This window comes from Trachurus trachurus (assembly GCF_905171665.1).
Source record: "Trachurus trachurus genome assembly, chromosome: 7".
Taxonomy (NCBI): Eukaryota; Metazoa; Chordata; class Actinopteri; order Carangiformes; family Carangidae; genus Trachurus; species Trachurus trachurus.
This window is the reverse complement of record NC_139901.1, coordinates 11,607,181-11,628,740: the sequence shown is the minus strand read 5'-3', so window position 1 is coordinate 11,628,740 and position 21,560 is coordinate 11,607,181. Positions and strand designations below refer to the sequence as shown.

Here is a 21,560-nt window from a genome sequence, read left to right as displayed (position 1 = left end):
AAGTGATCCTTTGATACAATTTTATGATATAGATATGATGTCATCATGTAGATAATGTACATAAAGCAGAAACACTAGGGAAGCCCTGATTGATCAGCTGCTGATCATTATCTGCTGATCTTAATTAAAAATATGTGGTCTGTAGATCAGATTTAATTATTCAAATCACTGATCACCTGTGGTTAATACTCTGGAGTCTGCAGCTGAACTTTTTGCAAAGTGTGTCACTGATACAATGTACAGCATCTGCAGTGCATGACAAAAATCTCTCATCTCATCTGTCTTAGTCTTTTTTGCACATCACTGTGTTTTATGGTCGTACCTAATTGCTGCTGTCAGTTATCATCTTCCTGTTGCTGCTTTTGTGCAAAAAACAAAAACCATCAATATGTGATTATATATAAAAAGAAAAAAGCAGAAAGTCTTCTGATGTTTGAAAAACTACAGTCACGTTGAGTTTGGGCATTTTTCTTCCCTTAAAAAGATCAATCAATCCATCTCCTTTAAACTTATCATCTGTGGAGCCAAAGCCTTATGTAGCTGGTTTCTCCATTACATGTAGATGTCCATCACTGTCCAGAAACTATTAATGACAGCTGTCACCATTAACCAAAGTATGAAAACAATGTTGTGTTTTTATGTGCTGGACTTTTTCTTGGCAATGCACCTGCTGGAGATACTTTGACTCTTGTACAGATTCAACAAAGGAGACATAATGTGAATGTAACAGAACCAGACTAGCTGTTTCCCCCTGTTCCCTGTCTTTATGTTAAGCTACATTAGGGGCTGCATAAGTGCATTCCTCACTGTCCTTCACAATACAAACACAAACATATTTATTTTCTTTTTCTCTCTTTGCTTTGTTGGTGCTTGTGTTTTCCTCCATCAAATTGACACCTTGTTTGTGCGTCTTTTCTGTTGAGGTAATGAGCTTCCCACACACACACACACAAACACACGCACACACCACCTTTGTTACTGAGTATCCATTACACTACCCTCTCCTACCCATGACCTTTGTCTCCTTCAACGCTGACACCTTTCAACCAATTGGTCGGCCCCGTCTGGCGCCCTCCAGCCGTGCTCCTTGACCTCCACCAGAGGTCAAAACCATGACTGGGATTTGATTAACCCCCGGCATTGTTCCACAAGACTGTCTGCCACTCACAGTTAGGGAAGAAAAATGGGAAGATTCATTGCTATTCAAAGTCAGATGTTGCCAATAAGGCTGGAGGGAGGGTCTACAAAGAAGAGCACCAGTCTTTGATTTTGAAATTCACATAACAGGAATAGTTTTTTTTAAATTAAAATACTTTGCAAGAATTATACAGTGTATTAATGAATGAATACGGGGCATTTTGCAGTTTAAACCACTATAATATTTATCTTCCCGAGTGCATTTCCTCTGACCAAACACACACACACACACACACACACACACACACACACACACACACACACACACACACACACACACACACACACACACACACACACACACACACACTTGGACATGTTCAGGATAATTCCAACTCTGCAAAGGTGAAAAAGTGACTCCTGTTAGAGGCGAAAACAGAGACATCAATATTTGCTCTATTTCTGGAAGTGTATGTGTGAGCACTGTGCACCAAGCAACAGTCATTTCATTATGCACTTTTCTGAACTACACCCATTATGCCTCGGCTCTCTTCAGCGTTTGATACTACCCCTCTCATCTCGCCTCCGGAATAACATTCCAATGACGAGGAATTCAAATAAAGACTCGTGTTTATCAAAGGGGACAACCCGAGTCTTGGCGTTATTCTGGGTACAACTGATGTCTTTCAGTCTCTCGCGGGAGTCTCCATTTTTTTTAAATTGACTGCGTGGAAATTAAAGGTTCATGTTTCGGCCCTGCTTCGGCTTCTAATAAGCTGCTCTCAGGGTGCCTGAATCCACAGTGAACTTGTTGTCACCTGAGCAAAGGGGAAACACCTCAGTTGTAAACATGGCTGCAAAGAGGCATGCTGTTTCTTTTTGTTAGCAGAGGGGTTCAATTGCAGGTGGTGAGGGAGATGAAATGGTTATTTCAGGGTTCAGCTACTGTGGTGCCACCATATGTCAGAGCATTGAGCTCAAACTGAGCAGCTACAGTTATATGTCAGTAAATTCAGTTTGAGTTGGAGTCTTTACAATTGCGTGACACAGTTTGGTTGTTTGGGACACTCTGATACTATTTGGGAAACTGACGCATGGAAACAAGTCATCCTGTTTACTGCTGGGTTTCACCGTCTTGGCATGTTCAGTGTAGTTGTCGCTGGACGTCCCGCCTGGTTAAATAATTGCTGGGGAACAGACAGTCAGAGGACGTGCTCTGTTTACTTTACTGATTTCATGAATAAGAACCAAGTTTCTCAGTCTACACAGATCAAGTAGTTATAATAATGTTTTTTCCATTATGTGCACATAACGTTTCTATCAGCTGCTTTATCACACACGTGATATACTTCCTGTGTGATTTCCTGCAAAAAAAAAAGGCACGAAATAACAATAAATCATATACATATGCACAGATTAGATGAGATACATTAATTCACCCTTTTTTGGCATTTGGCCAATTGTTCCATTGTACAATATAGAGCCAAAATCATGTTCATTATCTCACTATCCTGCATTTGTTTATTTCAGAGAGTTCACAATGAGAGGCCACGCTCCAATATAATGAGGAAGTCTGTGTTTAATGACCATGTGAGCAGTACAGAAATCAATAACAATTATAGTAACAACAGTACTTTGTTGTTCTCATGAATTATGTTGAATATTCTTTACATGATTTTAAGAAATGCATTCAGAAACACCAATTTGAGCTTATTATAGGTCAAAACTGAGTATTTTCTAAGCTTGTTTGACTGTTTTGAATACGAATAATTAACCTTTATATGTACTCAAAGACTTAAGTGGTTCATGTACATTTACAAATCCACCCCTCCCTTCCTGTGAACCCAGTTTGACAGTATCTGGGGTTTTCACGCCATATGCCGGCCCAGCTGTTCCTCCCAGTGGTGCTTTGGACCGGGATCCCCGGCTAAACGTGGCTTTGGGTGTGTGTTTGTGTTCCTGCCTGTGCGGTGTGAGCTGGCCAAGGTTTACATTGTGTTGTACATCCACAAAAGATTTTCAGCTCCCTCTGGTCAAACAGAACCAGGACTGAGCTGAGACGCAGAGCTATATAAAAAAAGAGCTGTTTGGCTGCTTCCGTCACCACTGCTGGGTTACCACCTAAAACACACACGCACTCCCACTCAGCAGCACTGTAAATAGCCACATGAGGACATCACACGACACATATCCATCCCTGTGTGCAGGATATTGGCTTTGGTAACTTTTGTGTATTTACAGGTGTTGTCACAGACCATAAATATTGATTTTCCCCTCAGTGGTATTACAGCTTTTTTAAATCCAAAGCCCCCGGGGCGGCAGCATCTTGGTTCAGGTTGAAAGTGTCCAAGCACCTGCAGTTTTGGATTTCACTTACGAGGCTGTTTCAAATGACAGTCTCAGTTTCTAGACCTCAGGCCTCAGGTCCCACTCTGCACATGGTTTCACATCCCAATTACTGCACAACAGCCAAGAATACACAACAGGCTTCAATAAGCTTCAGGGTGTACGCTGGGACACCATGTATATACATCGCTGTCTACAATATTCAGCATGAATAATGTATTTCAAGCTACAGTTAATTCAGCGGCTCGGGTGTTGTATTGCATATTGTAAAGGAAACTGAATGGCAGTTCGACAAAAGCTTCTCTAATTGTCGTAGACTTGCTCTTTACTTTTTCATGACGTTGGCCGAAAAAGAGAAGCGTGAATAGTGATGTCAATGAAAAGAACATCACACTCCTTATCCTTGTCCTGATCGCTGTTGCAGTTACACTATCATATGATAACACATGCAAATGGACAGAACACAAATGATTTGACAACATGTGTGTCATGGTTGCCTTACCAAGGAACACAAAATAGTGACAAACACGTACTTCCTCAATGCGTTAAAGTTTAACAGCAAGACCAGGTTCCAGTGTCGGTTCTCAGTAAGTCCATCAACTGTGTGAGGGCTCTCTAGGGAATTACCCAAAGTTCTTAGCATTGTGACATTAAACACAGGGTTTCTGTGGTTACTACTGTATAGGGGGGGCGCCCACAAGTGTAGAAAACAGTTAACAGCGGCTATTAAATGAAAAAAAGGTCAGTAGGTCAAAACAAGGTACATGAGGTTTTGAATGTAAATATATTAACAGTTCGGTGAAATCAAAATGCCCCAGACCCACACTGTGCCCAGACCCACATGTTTTGGTCTCTGGTGATGTCCCATTTCTCTTAATGACATTTTGAGCCCTTTCAGTGTCTTGCACGCAATCATTTACCCGGTGCTTTCCAAATGTACAGTGGAAATTATTAGGTAGTGGACTCATAGTATCCCACAATGCATCGTGAAAAGTACTGTACACATGATGGTCATTGATTGTCATTGATTGCGCATTGCTAAAAAGGACAGAAAACAGGTGCAGAGAAGAGCTCCTCTCTCTAGCTCACTACACACTCTTATACATTGAACTTTCTGGATGGTGACCTGGGAATAGTGAATGAGTGAATGATTTCAAATACAACCCAAAGGCGATTCACCCTTTTCTGTCCCCTGGAAACACATTGTTCATGTTGTGAATATTTGGAGCCCAGTTTGTGTTTGCACTGTCTGTTAGTCAGTCCTCCTAACCGGGTGTTGCTCTTGTGTTGTGCAGAGGGATAAGTTCTCGGTGTACGGCGAGTACTGCAGTAACCACGAGAAGGCTTTGCGACTCCTCATGGAGCTGAACAAGATCCCCAACATCAGGACCTACCTGCTGGTAAGACGCCACAGCTTCTCCCTCCTCCGCCTCTCCACCTCCCCGCTCATCCGATCTGTCTGCGTTCTGCATTTTTATGAGCTTCCTTCCTCTTTACGCTATGACTCTGACACCTCTATTCTTAATTATGTCTAAAAAAGTTTCATTATTTCATATCACATGAGTCTTAGTTGGTGGTTAGACCAGTGTTTATCACATAAATCTCTCATCTAATTTTCTTCCTGTTATCATTACTGCTTCTTCCTCTGCCCTATATTTCTTTCCTCCCTTGAGTCTCTTCTCGGGTATTTTTTTTTTTTTTTTTCATGGCTTATCCATTCTTCTGTTCCCTTTTCCTCCCATCATACCAACTCCACTTCCACTTGAACACTTGAATAAAGGGCATAAACTGTAACAAGGTCACGGGGTTCTTCCTGCCCGGACAGGATGTAACCACCATCAAGGTCAGCTCTGTGTTGCACTTGTAGTGTTTCCGCTACCAGCTGTTTCCGTGTTTTGACACCCAAACCTTTGGACCCTGGACAATGAACTTAGAATGGCGATGGGGGGGGGTCTGGGGGCTTTGAGTGGGGACCCGACCAATGGAATCATCTGCAGAAGCAGAGTCTGGGCCAGCCAGCTGTGTGGTGTTGGCAGCCTTCTCTGGGACTGGCCAGGAGATCTGAGGCTCTGTGTTTGTCGCTGCCTGATGCTTCGCTTCCATGGCATTATTCTGACCCCCAGGACTGGAAGCAGAGGGATCAGAGCGTTGCTTATGTGCTTTGTCCTTTTTTTTTTTTTTTTTTTTTTTTTCTTCTGGGCCCAGTCATGTCGCGGTTAAATAGTCCAGTCTTACGCGACATGAATGCTTCCAAGAGTAAAATCACTACACAACATCTGGTTATGTATTAATGCAGTTGTCATGGCCTGCTCAGTATAATCTCAAATGTTGGACGAGATCTTGTGTTTTGTATAGCAACCGTCAGGAAAACAGAAACAAACACCAAAAGCACTGTCTGTCAAAGATACTGTATACAGCAAAGGAAAAAAAAAAGTATGTGATGCAGAGGTCGCACAGTAGGTTTTTCATTTCACAAATCGCTGTCATAGTAACTAAATATGGAATAATGTAAATTTCCGTTCTTTTCAGCTGTGTTTAATTCCAAGGCAATTTTCTTTTTTTCCCTCTCTTCTCCGATTAAACAATTTCCATGCTAATTGAATGATACGAGAAGGGAGGCTTCTGAAATTGTATGTAGAAATGAAGTGTTAATTGCACTGAAGGAGAAGAGAGGAGTGGAAGCAAAAAGGAGGTCAACGTGAGGAGCGGAGGGAATTCTGGCTTCGGGCTGGCAGATTACAAACAAGCAGGAGATAATGGAGAGAGGAAGAAAAGAGGCAAATTTGGATTGAAACGAATGTGGGAGAGAAGGGAAGAGAGAAAAGATTAATATTTAGGAATCTGTGAAATTCCAAACGCCTTTTTCTTTTTTTCGGCTGTTGTTTTTCCCGTCAAAAACGCTGCACACCCCCCACTCCTTGGTCCTCGCCTCCTCTGTATGGAGCTGAAAGGAATTGCCATATGATTATTATGCTCTATTCTGATCTCCTGCCTTCTTTCCCACTGGAGAACACTCAAGTAGTTTATCTGCATGGCTGCCTTTTGATCTTTCATCCTGGCCAATGAGCTTATAGCACACTGACAGGCTGCGTTCCTGCAAAAATTCAAGGCGTAGAGAAACCACTAGTGTAACTGTAACCCACCCCACTTCTGAAGAATACCCCCTCCATTCAACTGGGTTCTGGGGGCTAGTTTCTAAAATCCCAAATCTACTGTGGAAAGAGGAGACATTTTAACATTTTAGAGGTTTCCTAGGGATCCTTTTGTTGAAAAACATCAACATTTGGGAGATTTTTTTCAGTGATACAGTAGAACAACTACAAATACAGCACAATAGTCTCAGCCAGAGAGTTTTTGTTTTTATTCAAACCATAAAAATGTAATGCCAAGACATTACATCTAATGTAAAAAATAAAAAAAAACGATGTGGCTGAAACAGAGCAGAAATCATACAATTGGCAAACAAATCTGTAGTGACAGGATGTGGTTGTCAGAGCCAAAGCTTTTCCTGCAGATAGCAGCTGTCGTGGTCTGGTCTAATCAAAATCTTACACTGAGGTCACAGAGGTCAAGTAACAATGTCAATAAATTAATAAAAAAGTAGTTGTTTTCTATACAGTAATGTTATGATTCAATTACTTTAAAACACCCAATAAGAGCAGAAATAGACAAAGAAATAATTATGCATTTTAAATGAAAGACTGAAACACAAACTCACATTGACTGTATTGATACAAAGAGACCAGATACATGAATGTGATTGCTTCACAATTGCAGACTCACTTTTTGAGCACGTCTCAATCTCAGGCTTAATAACCTTTTAACAGCAGGCACACGGAGGCTGCACCACACCTGAGGTCTCTCAGAAACACACACAAGAGACAGATTGTTGTTCTGCACCTGGAGCTGTTAGACATCGGCGGCTGCTGCAACAGACTGTGACCAAGTGGAAATGACAACAATAGTCAATTAAAGTCTGAAAAAAATAAATAAATACAAGAGGCATGACACGAGACTGGAAACAGCGGCAAATGCTCTGAGACGGTTTTTCACACAGGTGCTGCCTCAGACATTAAACATGTTTGAAAAGTTTTATGAAGCATTTTAAACCTACTGGGTTAGGAAATGTAAAAGTGGTTTTTATTTTCACTGCTTGTTTCTAAACTCATACTGTATTATGCAGAATGTCTAATATTATAATTTAAATGATTTTGATGTTTGTGTGTCTCTTCTCCAGCACTGTATGCTACTGGGGGGGAAGAAAAGCACAGACATCCCCCTGGAGGGCTACCTTCTCACTCCCATTCAGAGGATCTGCAAGTACCCTCTGCTGCTTAAGGTACAGAACGAGCTGCAGTGATGTCACACTATCACAAAACACTGACACCAGATTCGTTTTATTCTGAATCAGAAAACAGAGCCAGCAAAATATCATGACAGAGATAGAACATAGATCTTAATGTCTCTTAAATGTAAAAACATTATACCACAAAGCCAAACTTGGGTTGCCTCCTCCCTGTATTGTGGTTATCTCCCTTTGAGCCAGGACAGTCATAGATCCACTGGTACTGTATTGTTGGTTGCCCATTCAGAGGTCTGGGATGAAAACCAAAGGAGACGAGGCTTTAAACTTAAAAACAAGCAAGTAAACAAGTAAAGAGAAAAAACAAATAAATAACCAACAAATGTCACATGACATCTAGACATGATAGTAAACATCTCTATATCTTACTTAAATAGAATATTTACCCCTAATTATAGGGTATAGTATGCTTTTCAAGGGTGAGTGAGTTTAATAGTCTGGTGAGATAGACTCGTAAACTTCAGAATTTGGTTATGGTGTATTGTGTTGACTGCCATTTTCTCATCCTCTAAGACTGAATGAACTCGTTTTTGTGTGCCCACTCCTAGCAAATCACCTGTTTATGTTTATAACTCAGCCCACCTCCTCTGTCCCTAACGCAGGAACTGCTGAAGAGGACCCCTAAGAAGCACGCTGACTATCCGGCTGTGGAAGAGGCTCTACAGGCCATGAAGGCGGTCTGCTCCAACATCAACGAGACCAAGAGGCAGATGGAGAAACTGGAGGCTCTGGAGCAGCTGCAGTCCCACATTGAGGGCTGGGAGGTGAGTCGTCACGTCAGAGGGTGACACTGGTCATGAGAAGACCGGGAGTTCAGTGCTGTGACATTTTTAAGTAAAAAAAAAAAAAAACACTGAAGGAAAGAGAGATGGAAAGAAAATGAATGTTTTTATTAGAGCATCCTCAAATGCAAAGTGTTTCAAATAGAGAAAAAAAAGCCCCACAACGTAATTATGACAGGAACAGTCACTTATTTTAGAAATGACCACCGTTTATCTCAAAAGTGAAGCTGCTGCTGCTGGGGCCAGATCACTGCTCGAAGCTTCAGGGGCCACAGACGGGGCTTGGGAGCCGAGCGAAGGGTCCAGTGAATTTTTCACGCCTCCCTCACCCATCACAACAGAGGCCTTGTCTTAGTGGGCACCAACAGGACACACACACACACACACATACACACACATACACAGGGTGCCAAGGGGGATGCCAACGGGCACGCTGCCCAATCAGAAGAGACCTAGGAAGCTAGTCTCACATGCACTGGGAGGGTTACATGAGGGGACCTTTGGAGGATGGGACCAGAGAATGGGCCCCTCTGGGACGTCCCACTATCTGGGCTTGAAAACAGGGTCTTTTATCCCTGTTGAAAATTGTCAGCATTTAAATCCCATACTAAAAAAACAGCAAAAACTGCTTATTCAGACTGTGAATATAAATGTTTTCTCATCTGTCTTGTGATAGATATTCAGTCTTCAGTGATTCTTTCTATTCTGTGGTTTAAACTTCAGCCACCATGACGCCCCCATCGTTTACGTGAAGTCTCAAATACAAGCCAAGAAGACAACTAGTGTTGCTGAGGCAGGAGAGCATGAGAGAAATAATTCCAGTGACTTAACATTTTTAATTTACAAGCAAAACTGTAAAAGATGTCCCAGTCCAATCTTCTCCAGTATAAACAGCTGTTGCATTTCTCAGTTTTATATATTTAATAAGTGACACAAATCAGTTTTGAACTGATTTGTGTCTGATGTGTGTTGAGGTCAATGTTCAATATCAAGGTCAAGGTCATCTTTATAAATACAGTAAATACACAGACCAACACAAACCTTCACGCTATCTGTTTACATAAAAACAAGTTACATAAGAGTCTCTTGGTTCTGCATCTAGATTTGTTTATATCTGTAACTAGATTGCAGCAAATTATACTCAGTCTGGATCCACAGGGTTGTTTCTTATGGCTCTGGTTCTAAAGGTTCCTTTAGATCTATCCTGGTGGGTTTCTGTTTCTGTTTTCCAGGGTCACTGACCCAGTGGCAAGGTTAAAACAAACTCAATAAACAAAACTGAAACAAAAACACTTGAGTTTGCCTACGTCACCTCAGGCTCTTGGAAAATGTGATTGTCATTTTTAAAAATCTGGCATTTCATAATGTAAAGATGAGCGGTCTAGTTGTAAATGTTTAAAGGCTCTACAGTGGTGCAGTGGTTAGCACTGTGGCGGTAAATATACTGAACATATAATCAATGTCCACAATTGAGCAGATCACAGGTTTGTATTCCAAAAACACGAAAGTGGAAGTGTAGCTGGTTCAGAGTGAATGACTTGGTAGACGCTTGGAGAGGCGCTTCAGCCCACCCCCACCCCCAAACCCCCCACCACCACCGCTACAGAGGCTTCATCCTAACAGCATTAGTCTCGCTCTTCTTTCCTCTCTGCAGACTAATCACCTCCAGCCCTAATGGAGGAGACTGCCAGTAGTGCTGAAGTAGGCCCAGATGCATTACCCCTGTTCGTACGCACCGTGCACGCTCACACACGTGCACGGTATGCGTGCACTTTACGCACTCACACATGACATTAAAAATGCAAGAGGGTGTAGACATGTACACACACACACACACACACACACACACAGAAGAAGACATGCATGTCTCTGTGCACATAGCTACAAGCATGTTGTCTGAATTCTCTTACACTCAGACTTGTGGCCTCTCCCGCCCCCCACCCCCCGTCCGACTCCCACCTCAGCTCAGTGCAGTTTACATGAGGTTGAATCGATCGTCTGAAACCCGATCCCCCCTCCCCAGACCCAATCGTTCACCTTCAGAGAAGCTCCCAGAATCACTTTTCCCTCTACGAACTCCGCAGCGGTGAACATCCATCATAAACATATACTCGTGGGAATCAATTATGGATGCTCGAGGGTGGGTGCGGCCCGTTTGGGGGCTTTCCACGGACCCGTGTCAGAAACATCAAAGACAACAGTGAAGTCCATATCTGATGTGTATGTGTGTATCCCTGTGGGGATGTGGTGGGCACTCTGCACTCCAGAGGGGGGGTTGGGTGGGTTGTCCTAACTCCCACACATGGGTGTATTTAGTTCCAGATGATTTGAAGTGGAATGATCCGTTTAACAGCGAGTAATGAGATGTCTTTTAACTTTTATTATTTTATTTTTCGGTAGCCCTGTTTTGACAGAGCAGCCTGTATGAACTGTTCACCCTTTTAATAAATCTTCTTCATTGTTCCAGTTGCGATATTAGGAAATTGCTTCATCTGTCATTTACAGCTTGGGCAGGAACATGTGAGCGCATGGTCGCTCATGCATGTATCGGTATCTGTGTGTGAAAGCGGTTTCTGTTCCGTCGTTGGAAATGTGAAAAGAGGGAGAGAAAAAAAGGAAAATGATTTTCTAAAAATAATGAAGTCTAAATAGTGTAAGTAATTGGTCCTGAGGTTCAGCCACTTTGTGAAAATGTTAATTGGATATGATGCTGAGGTCAATCAACAAGGTCAGCACTTTACAGCCTGACATCAAGAGCTTCATTAACAGAGACGTTAGAAATATGTAAATTGAGAAAGAGAGCTCTCAGATTCCTGCTGGTCTTGATGATTGATATAAATCAGGCTGCTCAACTGCATCGTTTGTGGTCTGCGTTGTTGTTCTTTGCACTGCTTCTTAAAGGAGACAGTTTTTTTTCATCGTGAGCAGCTTGTGGTGTGTTTGATAGCTGACGAGAAACGGCTTCATAGACCTGATCACATCCTGTGAAGGTGGTCTGCTGCAGGGTGACATTATACACACTAGTGCTGAACATTATACTTATTTTACACAGTTTTAACAGACAAAGCCTACTGCAGATATCCAGACTTTAGATTTACAGACAAGATATATGTCAATAAATACGAAGCCCCTTCCAACCTCTCTCATCAAATCAGTTTTGGTGATATCTATACAGTAGATCTTTACTGCCTATATCAAAAAAGTGACTCTGAGATCTATTGGTTCCTGATGTACTGAAGCACTGGGCTCCATGCAGAATGCAGCCAGACAGCTCATCCCTCAATCTCCCAGCTTCCTCTGTCTCAAACTGAGAGGATATGTCCAATTTCCACAATTTCAAAATGCATCACTTGTTAGTTATTAATCACTGTGCCATAAACCAGCGTGTCAAGGTGTTCGGGTCATCCGTTTGAGGAATGTCCCAACAGCTGTCCGACTGTTTCAGGGTCAGAAGTTAACGTAACACCAAAGACCTTTTGAATACCACTGGAACAGGGGGCGACATAAATGATGGCGTCCAGAGATGGTGAGCAAGCAACCACTCTCGTGTGTCGGTCCTGCACCTACTGCAGAAATGAAGGAAAGTCAATGTGTAGCTTTCAGTTGGATATATTAAAGTCTGGGATTAATAGAACATGATACCGTTATTTTTGGTGCTTCAGTCCAAACCTCCCCCTCATCGTCTTGTTTCATTTTCCAATGATGAAATTTGTTTGAGAAAATTCACACTAGGAAGTAGATTAGTTTTTAAGTTCAGTGGAGCTCATGTAGTTTTTTTAAGAGTATTTCTACATTTCCCTTTGACATAATATGTTACAAAGTGGTTTATCAGGTTGATGAGGTTGATGAGGTTGATCAGTATAAAGCACTTCCACCTGCAATCTGCACCAGGTAATGACTCGTGTGTTTCCTTCCTCTCTGCGTATACTCTACAGCTGCTCTTTAATGTGAATGGAAGCAGCTTGTGTGTACCTGTTTTCACATCCTGAGCAGGGAATAAAGAGGCTTTGTTTCTAAACCAGGAAACTACATCGAGGCCGAGGGAACAGTCCTGCCACTGAAGTTTTTAACTGTCACTTGTCACAGCTTCAGAGGCTGAGTTGTATTTTCTTGCAGTTTAGCATTGGCCCTGTGCTGGGGTTGGGTGGGGGGACAGCTGTGTTGACTTTTTCCTGTCGTTGAAGGGGGAATGAAAACAAATTGTTCACAGTGTCAGAGTTGAATTTCATATTGTCTCGCTGAGGTTGTGAACTCCTTCAGTTTTGATAGAGATAGAAACAATGTCTTGTATGCAACTCCCATGTTTTGGCTCAAGGTGCTGTCAGAGTTTCCACGCTTCTTCTCACATTAAATACCTTGCGGCTGCAGCAGCACATGACCATGAAGCCTCTTGAATAAGTCAACAATTATCCAGTATGTCATGGATGAAAATGACCTCTTTTATGTTACTGATTGAATCTTTATTTCCTCAGGGGACCAACCTGACTGATATCTGCACGGAGCTCCTGCTTCATGGAAATCTCCTCAAAATCTCAGCAGGCAACATCCAGGAGCGTGTCTTCTTCCTGTTCGACAACCTTTTGGTTTATTGCAAGAGGAAGTCCAGGTGAGAAATGCAAAATCCACACAATTGCACAGCAGCTACCACAACGAGAACTAACAAGAAAAGCATTAAAACGAGTTTTTATTGACCAACAACCTGGAGGGAAGGCAGACATGGAAAATTGGAGCATATGTGCAAGCTCCTGTTTGCATAGACAGGTTTTCAGTGTACAAGCAAAACAAAAACACCTACATGTGTCTGCACTGCAGCAGGCGTACCTGTGTGTGTTTGTCTGTGTGTGTTGCCAACACAAGTTCTCTTCTTGCTACGTTGTTGCTGGCATCAGCGGATGTTTTTCCTGCCGAGTGTAACCACAGTGTTGTCCCATTTCCTAGGGTTTCTGGAAAGAAGTCCACCAAGAGGACCAAGTCCATCAACGGGCCCCTCTATGTGTTCAGAGGCCGAATCAACACAGAGGTGATGGAGGTGGAAAATGTGGAGGATGGAACAGGTTTGTGTTTGGCCAGCAGCGTTACTGTTAGAGGCCGTCTGTGCATCCATTCATGCAGCTCAGCTGCAACGTTTGTTTAGATTCTCATGAGCCTCTGGTTCCTTGATGTAATGCAGCATATGATTTATTCGTTTTGATTATTTAGCTTGTGTCCCGTAAGTCAAGTTTTCGGTTTATGTCTGACTTGTTGAAACAGTGTATGTGTTACAAACTGGTGGTTGGATATGAATCAGGTACTTGTTGACGGTTTGGGTGGAGTGTCAAACTTGCACCGAGTTTCAAACAGGATGTAGCTTGCAGCTTCATTTACCACCTTTCAGTGTCACCTTTCAGCAGCAGCCACCTCAGCTGAGTGAGAGCCCCACATGCTCTTGCATTGGTTGAGATATTGTGCCGGAGATAAACTCAGCTAGTGTTGCTATTGTGGTTTGTTGCGAGGCACCGCGCTGGGCTTGGTACTTGTTGTCCACTTTCTGTAGAAACACTTCGTCTTCCTCCTCTCGCTCACATGTTTCCTCTTTTTTTTCTGTCCTCTGCGCTGGAAGAATATTTTTGCAAGCTCACATGACCCCCTTTTTTTTTCTCTGCATGTTGGTTGCTGCTTGTCACATTGAAGCCGCTGCAGGGAAAACCACAAAGAAAAACATGCTTTATTCGCAGAACTCAGCGGTGCCACATTGAGACTGTACACGTGTGCACACCCAGAACACAGATTATCTGATTGCAAAGGTGTAAAATATCCAAAATGTGAGAGGATATTGGGGTTTGTCTGCAAAAAGCAGAGGCCATGACCTCGATCATCCCAAAATCTGGAGTCACAGAATTAAAGAAGCTGAATTAAGGAGCAAACTGTTTGATTCATTTATTGTGAATGGAGCCGAATGCTGTTCACCTTTGTAAAAATTGAAAAAATGTCTGCCCCTTCACTGACTCATACCCCTCTCTGCTTTGATAAATGCCAGCTCACAGATCTCAGCATGTACTTACACAATATTTTACGAGAATTCATCTTGTGGCTAAAAAGAGACTCCGCTCGGTCGTATGCGAGTCCCATCGTGGAGCAGTGGGAGCTGCTCCCTGTGGGGCCTGAACTATCGGTTCTATTTATATGACCTTTGAGCATGAGACTAATGTACCCCATTACCAGTGGCCATTCATTATTCAGGAGCTGCTCACCTGCAGCTAAATGGATGATAAAATTAGAAGGAGTACGAGGAGGGAGTTTGTTGAGACGAGTCTTTTACGGCTCTCACGTTTATCTTTTTATCTGTCTTGTAAATCTTTGCTTCGGCAGTGAAAGAGATAAAACTTTAGTTCAATAACATCTTCATCAGCATGATTTGTTTTGCGCTTGTTACTGCTGGTTATATTTATCACCGAGGTCAGTGTTTACATGCTGTGTGTGTGTCTGTGGTTTTTGTCTCAGTATGTGAGCACGCGAGGAAGAGAACAAAGAAAAACAAGCTCGACAAAAAAAAAAAATAGCAAAGCTTAAAGATAATTTGTAACTGTCAAGTTTATTTTAATGAGGTGATTTGATTTAAGTAAAACTCTGAACTCTGAAGGCCATGTGAATATAATGAGCATGATATATTAAAAAAAAAAAAAGTCTCAGTTTGCTCTGAAAAATGTCTTCATAACTTTAATTCGTTGTTTATACCTTGCAGCGGACTATCACAGCAACAACTACACGGTGACGAACGGCTGGAAGATCCACAACACTGCTAAAAACAAGTGGTTTGTCTGCATGGCCAAAAACGCTGAGGATAAGCAGAAGTGGCTGGACGCCATCTTGAAGGAACGGGAGCAGAGAGAGAGTGAGTAACGCACTCTGCTTTTAAAGGCCGTCGTTTTTTTATTTTTATTATGGCACTTCTGGTTTACGGGTCTGAGAGCACAAAACCAGAAACATGTTAATGTTGCTTCGAAAGATGTTTCACCATCAACCCCGTTTTATGGAATATAGAAGTGCCGTCTGCTGCCCTCCACCCACTGACTCTCTTGACCACAGATCCTCATTTTTTATTTATTTTGTCTCTGTCTTTTGTGTGCACGCTCACTGCAGCACCGAGCTTCACTTCCCACACTTGAGATGTCTCTGTCCGTCCCTCTCTCTGTCCTGTTTAGTTGTAGTTGCAGCAGTCGTGAGGTTTTTTCTGCTGTCAGTGTCACCTTCGACTCACAAACTCCCGGGCCTCCCTCAGCTGGCACACAGTAATGACTGTGGATGTGCTCGCGACCTGGATACGCCGGCCGTTCTGTGCCCTACAGTTATGTCCCACCTTGAACAAGCTGCCTGCTTTTGTTTGGTAAACAGAGGCTTAGGTGACACGACGTCACCGGTGGCCTGGCTGACCCGCGCGCCGCACACGGATGCTGCGACGATCGACTCTTCTCTTTCAAGGAATCGGCGTCTGACTGAAATCATCTCAGGTCTCATTCACAAAGAGCAGATGTGCTAAAAGCAGCATCTTGGCCGGTTACATAACACACAGATGCTTTAATTTATCTGCAGCTATTTTTACTATAATAAAAGACTTGTATCCTTTTTCAGTTTTGTTTTGTTTTCTAGCTGCATTCATCCAAAAGTCCACCAGCAGCTATAAAAGCCTCACCAGCTCTAATTTTAAGTGTAGTGACGTAAACTGATATTCTTGTCGCTGCCTAAATTGTTTTCCCTTCGTCCTTCGACTTCCCTCTTTCGCCTTAAATCGTGCCCCCACCTGTTCAGCGCTGACCATCTGTCTTTGTTAGGCCGTGTGCATTAAACGGTGTGAAAGGCTTTAACCAGATTTTGTGGGCGGTGCACACGAGGCCACCTGATATCTCTGATGGCTTTAAATCAAAAACTGTATCCCTGCAGCTATTTGAAAATGACACGTCTGATTGTTACCACATGCTGGTTGGTTTAGCTTAGCACTTCAGCGGCGCACAGCTGTCAACATTAATATGTAGTGTTTTTGTAAATGTTGTTTTTCGGTAATTATTCACAGCAGAGTTGAACGTCATCCGCGCGTGATCTCCTTGATCAGAGGGGTCGTAGAGAAGGAGTAAATGAAGGAGAGCGCGCTGCAGCTCGCGGTGTTGAGTTTCAACCTGGCGGAAATCGACCTGAGGCAAACAGATGCCAGATCAGTCACAGTGCCCAATCTCCCTATTACTGCTCTCCCTTTCTGTTACCCATACTGCACTGCAGTATGTGCTCTGTGCTTACCTCTCCCTCACCCTCATCTCTCCAGTCTAGACGGCTTCATGATGAAGTTTGACTGCAATAAATCCTGGCAGTGTTTTCTCCCTCTTCATGCATTATTTCCCTCCCTGTGTTAGACATGTGGCTCGCCTCAACCCTCCCAACAGACCGACTTTTAATTGTTCAACAACTGCCGACCGGGGGTGTTTTCGTCTTATCATTGTTTTCACGGAAGTTTCCGGGGGTCAGAAAATGCAGCGGGGGTGTAAGCTCATGCCAGCGAGCGCAGGAAGACGAGGAGCGGCTCGAGACGAACTCCGACAGCTGGAACCAGAAGCCGAGGGCCCCTCCCGTGCCGGACAGGCCCCGTCTGTTGTTCAATGACACTCATTGTTTAAGCGCAGTCCAGCTGCTGTCAAATGTAATACAACCCCACCTCCATCACAGGCTGCCAGTGACCAGCGCCAAACACTCAATGGGAAAATTGGATTCAAGAGTTAACCATGAAACTTCTGACATTGTTTGTCCCGCCCACTCCCTTTTCATTTGGCCAGCATTCCCACCCCCAACACCCGTCAATCAACTCTACACCTTCAAATGGTTCAGGACCAAATGATTAATTGTTTCATGGTTAAAAGAAAATGAAAACGATTGGTGCTTGGAAGCTGAAAAATGCAACTTGCATCATGAAAAGGCAGCAAGAAAAGAAGAAACTGCAACAACAGGGGAAGTGACTGAATCAACAGCCTGAGCAACCAGTCGGCAAAGCTCACAGATTCACACAATGGTGAAGCAATGGCCGACTGGGTGCTGCGAGAAAGCCTCAGATGTTCGTTGACGAAGATGCCAAGTTAGATTTCAGGGCTCAAAGTGCCGGATCTCCTGCGTAAAGCTGTGAGGGGAACAAATAGAAAATTAAAAGTCTAAGTTGTTTCGGAAGTTGGTGCCAGAAATTGAAGGAGCCAGGTGCTTATTTCTGCACAGTGTGCCGGAGGAAGCTACATAATACTACCAGTAGTAAAAACAAAGTGTTCTCTCATCATGAATCGGACCCTAATGTAACTACGTCACCACGAGCCACAGTTATGGTTGACAGTCAGTCAGCAATAACTGACCGTGTCTGTGATAAAACAATTAAAATACATGTGCACGTTCATTGCTGAACCCGATGTATTTTTCTTTAATATTTATTTATTGTTGTCCTAAAAACAAAAGATGGTGCAAAGCACATTTTGTATGCATGTAAATCTTTGTTTTTCCAAAATAGGATTATCCAGAGGTTATCACACAGTTTAAAGCATATTGTATTTTAAATATTTTTAAAATACAGGTTGACCGATGTGGATTTTTGAAGGCTGATGATAGGTTAATGATAGCTTATAGGCGATAAATCAGCCGACTCCCCCACAAAAAAAGAAGCTCATGACGAGTGAACAGTCGGTCCGATCAGAGTCGGTTCAGTCAGTCAGAATGCGAGTGACACAATGCATTTTAATCACAATAACCTCTTTTGTCCCCCACTGCCTCCTATTGAAAAGACCATAACAACGCAGGCAGCTCAGCTACGTGATATAGGAGGAGGTTTATTTAGTATTTAGTTTAGTGTGCAGTGTTGATGTGGAGCCCTGTTTAAATATAAATGATCTGAGGAACACAATGTGTATCCTGACCTTCTTTGTGAAGATCAGGTGCAATAAGATGGTGTATCCTGGAGGCTGCTCAGCCATCGGCTGCTATCAGAGCTAAGAATTTCAGCCGATGACAGTTTACAAAATGTACCATTGACACTGATTTATCAGCCTAACCAATTAATCGGTTGACCTGTAGTGTATAAAACATGGTGTTATAGAGAAGTATTTAAGGCTACGGATTAAGTTTTTTACTTGGAGCCGTGTAGATTTGTTTCCAGACGGCACAAAAACATGAGAGTTTATCAAGCACACTGGGGCTTGTAGGTTAACAATAGTTTTCTAGACTGTTTTAGGAGCTTTAATGTGCCTCTCAGCTGAGTTAAGCAGCTTAGGGAGTCGGAGTGCAGCGGAGTCGAGTTGCCCAAGTCAGAAAAAGTCACAGTTTAGTTCACAAGTTCATCAAACCCTAGGATGAGGTTAAGCAGCTCAAACAGTAGAGAGGTTTTAGGGGGGCAGCAGGCCTCACAATGGGCCCTCACATGTTTCACTTCACTGTAGAGGAATAAAAGTGGGAGAAAAAACACCAAAACAGAAATGAGATCAAGATTGCGCCGCCCTGCTGAACTTTACTCACTCTAAAGACAACTTGTCTAGGAGAGATAAACATCTGGGTTTGTTGCAGAAGGTTTGTGGGAGACCCAAGCAGTCGCACTCTGATCCTGGCTCTGGTCCACGTGCACAATACCAGAACACAACCAGGCCGTCCAGGCGAGGGCTCGTTTGACTCACAGCACCATGACTGCCTTTGGCTTTTTGGCGTTTAAAATGTGTAGATAGCAACCGAGAAAAGTTAGAAATTTGTTCCTCGTAATGGGTCTGCTGTGTTTTTCCTGGCGCTGTGAAAGAGTCACTGTGTGGGGTGAGGTTCAGTTTATTCATTTATTTCCCTTCCCACATTACTTTTGTCCACTCTCACTCCCGACAGGTTTTCACTGCACTAGTTGTTCAGAAGTTTAAACTTGACAAATCCTCCAGATTCAGACGTTTGTTCCTCCGTTGTCTTCCAGGTCTCAAACTGGGCATGGAGCGAGACGCCTACGTGATGATTGCAGAGAAGGGGGAGAAGCTCTACCACATGATGATGACCAAGAGCCGACACCTGATCAAGGACAGACGCAGGAAACTCAGCATTGTCCCCAAGTGCTTCATGGGAAAGTGAGTTTCTTTGCCCTCCACAGTGTCTGCTTTTCTCAGGTTCCAGGAATGTGACTGCAAAGCTGTGCTGTTCACAAGGGGAGCTTTACAAATCGTCATTACATAAGATCAGCAAGCTTTCAAAAGAGCTGGTGTCCAGTCTCCCAGAGTCCTGGCAGAGTGCCCGAACTGTTTTATCCCTGCATCCTCTTGCCTGTAATGAGCCCCCCCACCCCTGCCCCCTCATGGTCTCCTCTCACGGGTTGTAGAAAAGGCCAAGTCTCTCTGTCTACGGTGGCCCTGAGAGCTCAACACTTTGCAACTGAGGAAAGCACATGCAAATATGAATAGGTTAACAATTCCAGTGCGATGTCACATCTGCTACAAAAAAATAAATCACAAAACAACTTGTACAGCGCTGTGTTGTAATACCTGCAACGGATTCAACTGGAATTGCAGTGTATTTGTTGTCAGATAATGTTTTTTTTCTGAATTTGCAGTCAGTTAGTTACAGTGAGTTGAGCTCTCAGGGCCACAGTACCTCACACACTCACACACCCAGACCCCGCCTCTTTCTGTGTTAACACTGGGTGTTTTCCAGTGTGGATGGCAGATTAACGAGGAAACTAACGTTATCAAGGTAACAGGGTGTTTTTGATGTGGAAGTAGCAAACACATCAACACATTATCCTCCGCCAAGAGGTGAATTTACAAGAGTCCCTGAGAAAAATGTAATGGTGTTACAGGAGGCGTCCACCATCCTTGTCTGGGTGTTTTCCTCTCAGATAGTCTGGATCCTGAGACCTTCCAGGAATCGCTCTGTGTGTGTGTATGTGTGTGTGTGTGTGTGTGTGTGTGTGTGTGTGTGTGTTCAACCCTCACCCTCCCCACTGTTATTAGGAACAGTTCGTCATTACCACCCTCACTTGGATGTAATGTTTTTATCTTCCTTCGTCCACTTGTGGGTCAGAGTTCAGAGTCGGTGCCAGAACAGTAGCAGATGGTTGAAATTCCAGTGTTTGCCAACATGTCACCGACTCCTTCCTCGGCCCCGTTCACGTGGTGTCGGTCTCGTTCGTCTGTCTCCCTCACTCTCAGTCCATTTCCACTTTCTGCTATCTCCACCACTTTTCCTTGCTTTTATCACCCAGTCATTTCCTGCCCATGAGTGCAACCTGCATTAGCCCTGCAATTGCCTTACTGATGAAATTAGCCTCAGGCAGAGTAGGAGTGCTCAACGCATTAAACAGAGACTGCCAGTATGATCGCACCCTGTTGTCTTGATAGCATAATACCATCATTTGTCTGCCATCTACACTGGAAAATTGGTCCTGTTAACACACTATACATTTTCCTATTGGATAATTGCTACTTTTTGTGCTTGTCTAGCATTATTATGGGTATCTAAAGTAATGATATATATCCTCCTAATTGTCTTGTATTGTTTTGTTGTCACATTTTTGTGCTGAGAGGAGCTGCTGAGACTAATCCTCCTGCACAACCTCTGGATTACTCTGTTCCACTAGCTTTAGTTTTTGAACATGTTTACTAGCATTCTGTGGAAAAAGCACATCAGTAGCATAAGCTCAGTCTGAAGAAGACTTTAGTTTGCGTGTCATGTTTTCACAGTATAAACATGACAAAATGAAGTGCAATGAAAAAAAAAAAGTCAAGTGTGAAAGCATGATGCAATACACAAAGGAAATGGAGCTAGAACAAATGAAGTGGTGAGATGGTTCCAGGAAGATCTTAGAAAACAAGAGAAAAGGTGTCTGTTGTGGTAAAAAAAAATTAAATTGACAGTGACACTGGTGTACACTTGCACTGTTGCATACATATTGCATCATTTTCTGCAGTATAGAA

The 21,560-nt window shown here is 43.1% G+C and overlaps 1 protein-coding gene across 1 annotated transcript in view; it reads left to right on the top strand.

The window, feature by feature from the left end:
• The window catches only part of prex1 (phosphatidylinositol-3,4,5-trisphosphate-dependent Rac exchange factor 1), an 86,407-nt gene that overhangs the window by 22,041 nt on the left and 42,806 nt on the right, over positions 1-21,560 (top strand). The window contains exons 4-10 of the mRNA XM_083975809.1: positions 4,779-4,883; positions 7,721-7,822; positions 8,449-8,610; positions 13,101-13,234; positions 13,567-13,682; positions 15,350-15,499; positions 19,571-19,718. Of these exons, the coding sequence (XP_083831935.1) occupies positions 4,779-4,883; positions 7,721-7,822; positions 8,449-8,610; positions 13,101-13,234; positions 13,567-13,682; positions 15,350-15,499; positions 19,571-19,718 (917 nt within the window). The remainder of the gene's footprint in view (positions 1-4,778; positions 4,884-7,720; positions 7,823-8,448; positions 8,611-13,100; positions 13,235-13,566; positions 13,683-15,349; positions 15,500-19,570; positions 19,719-21,560) is intronic.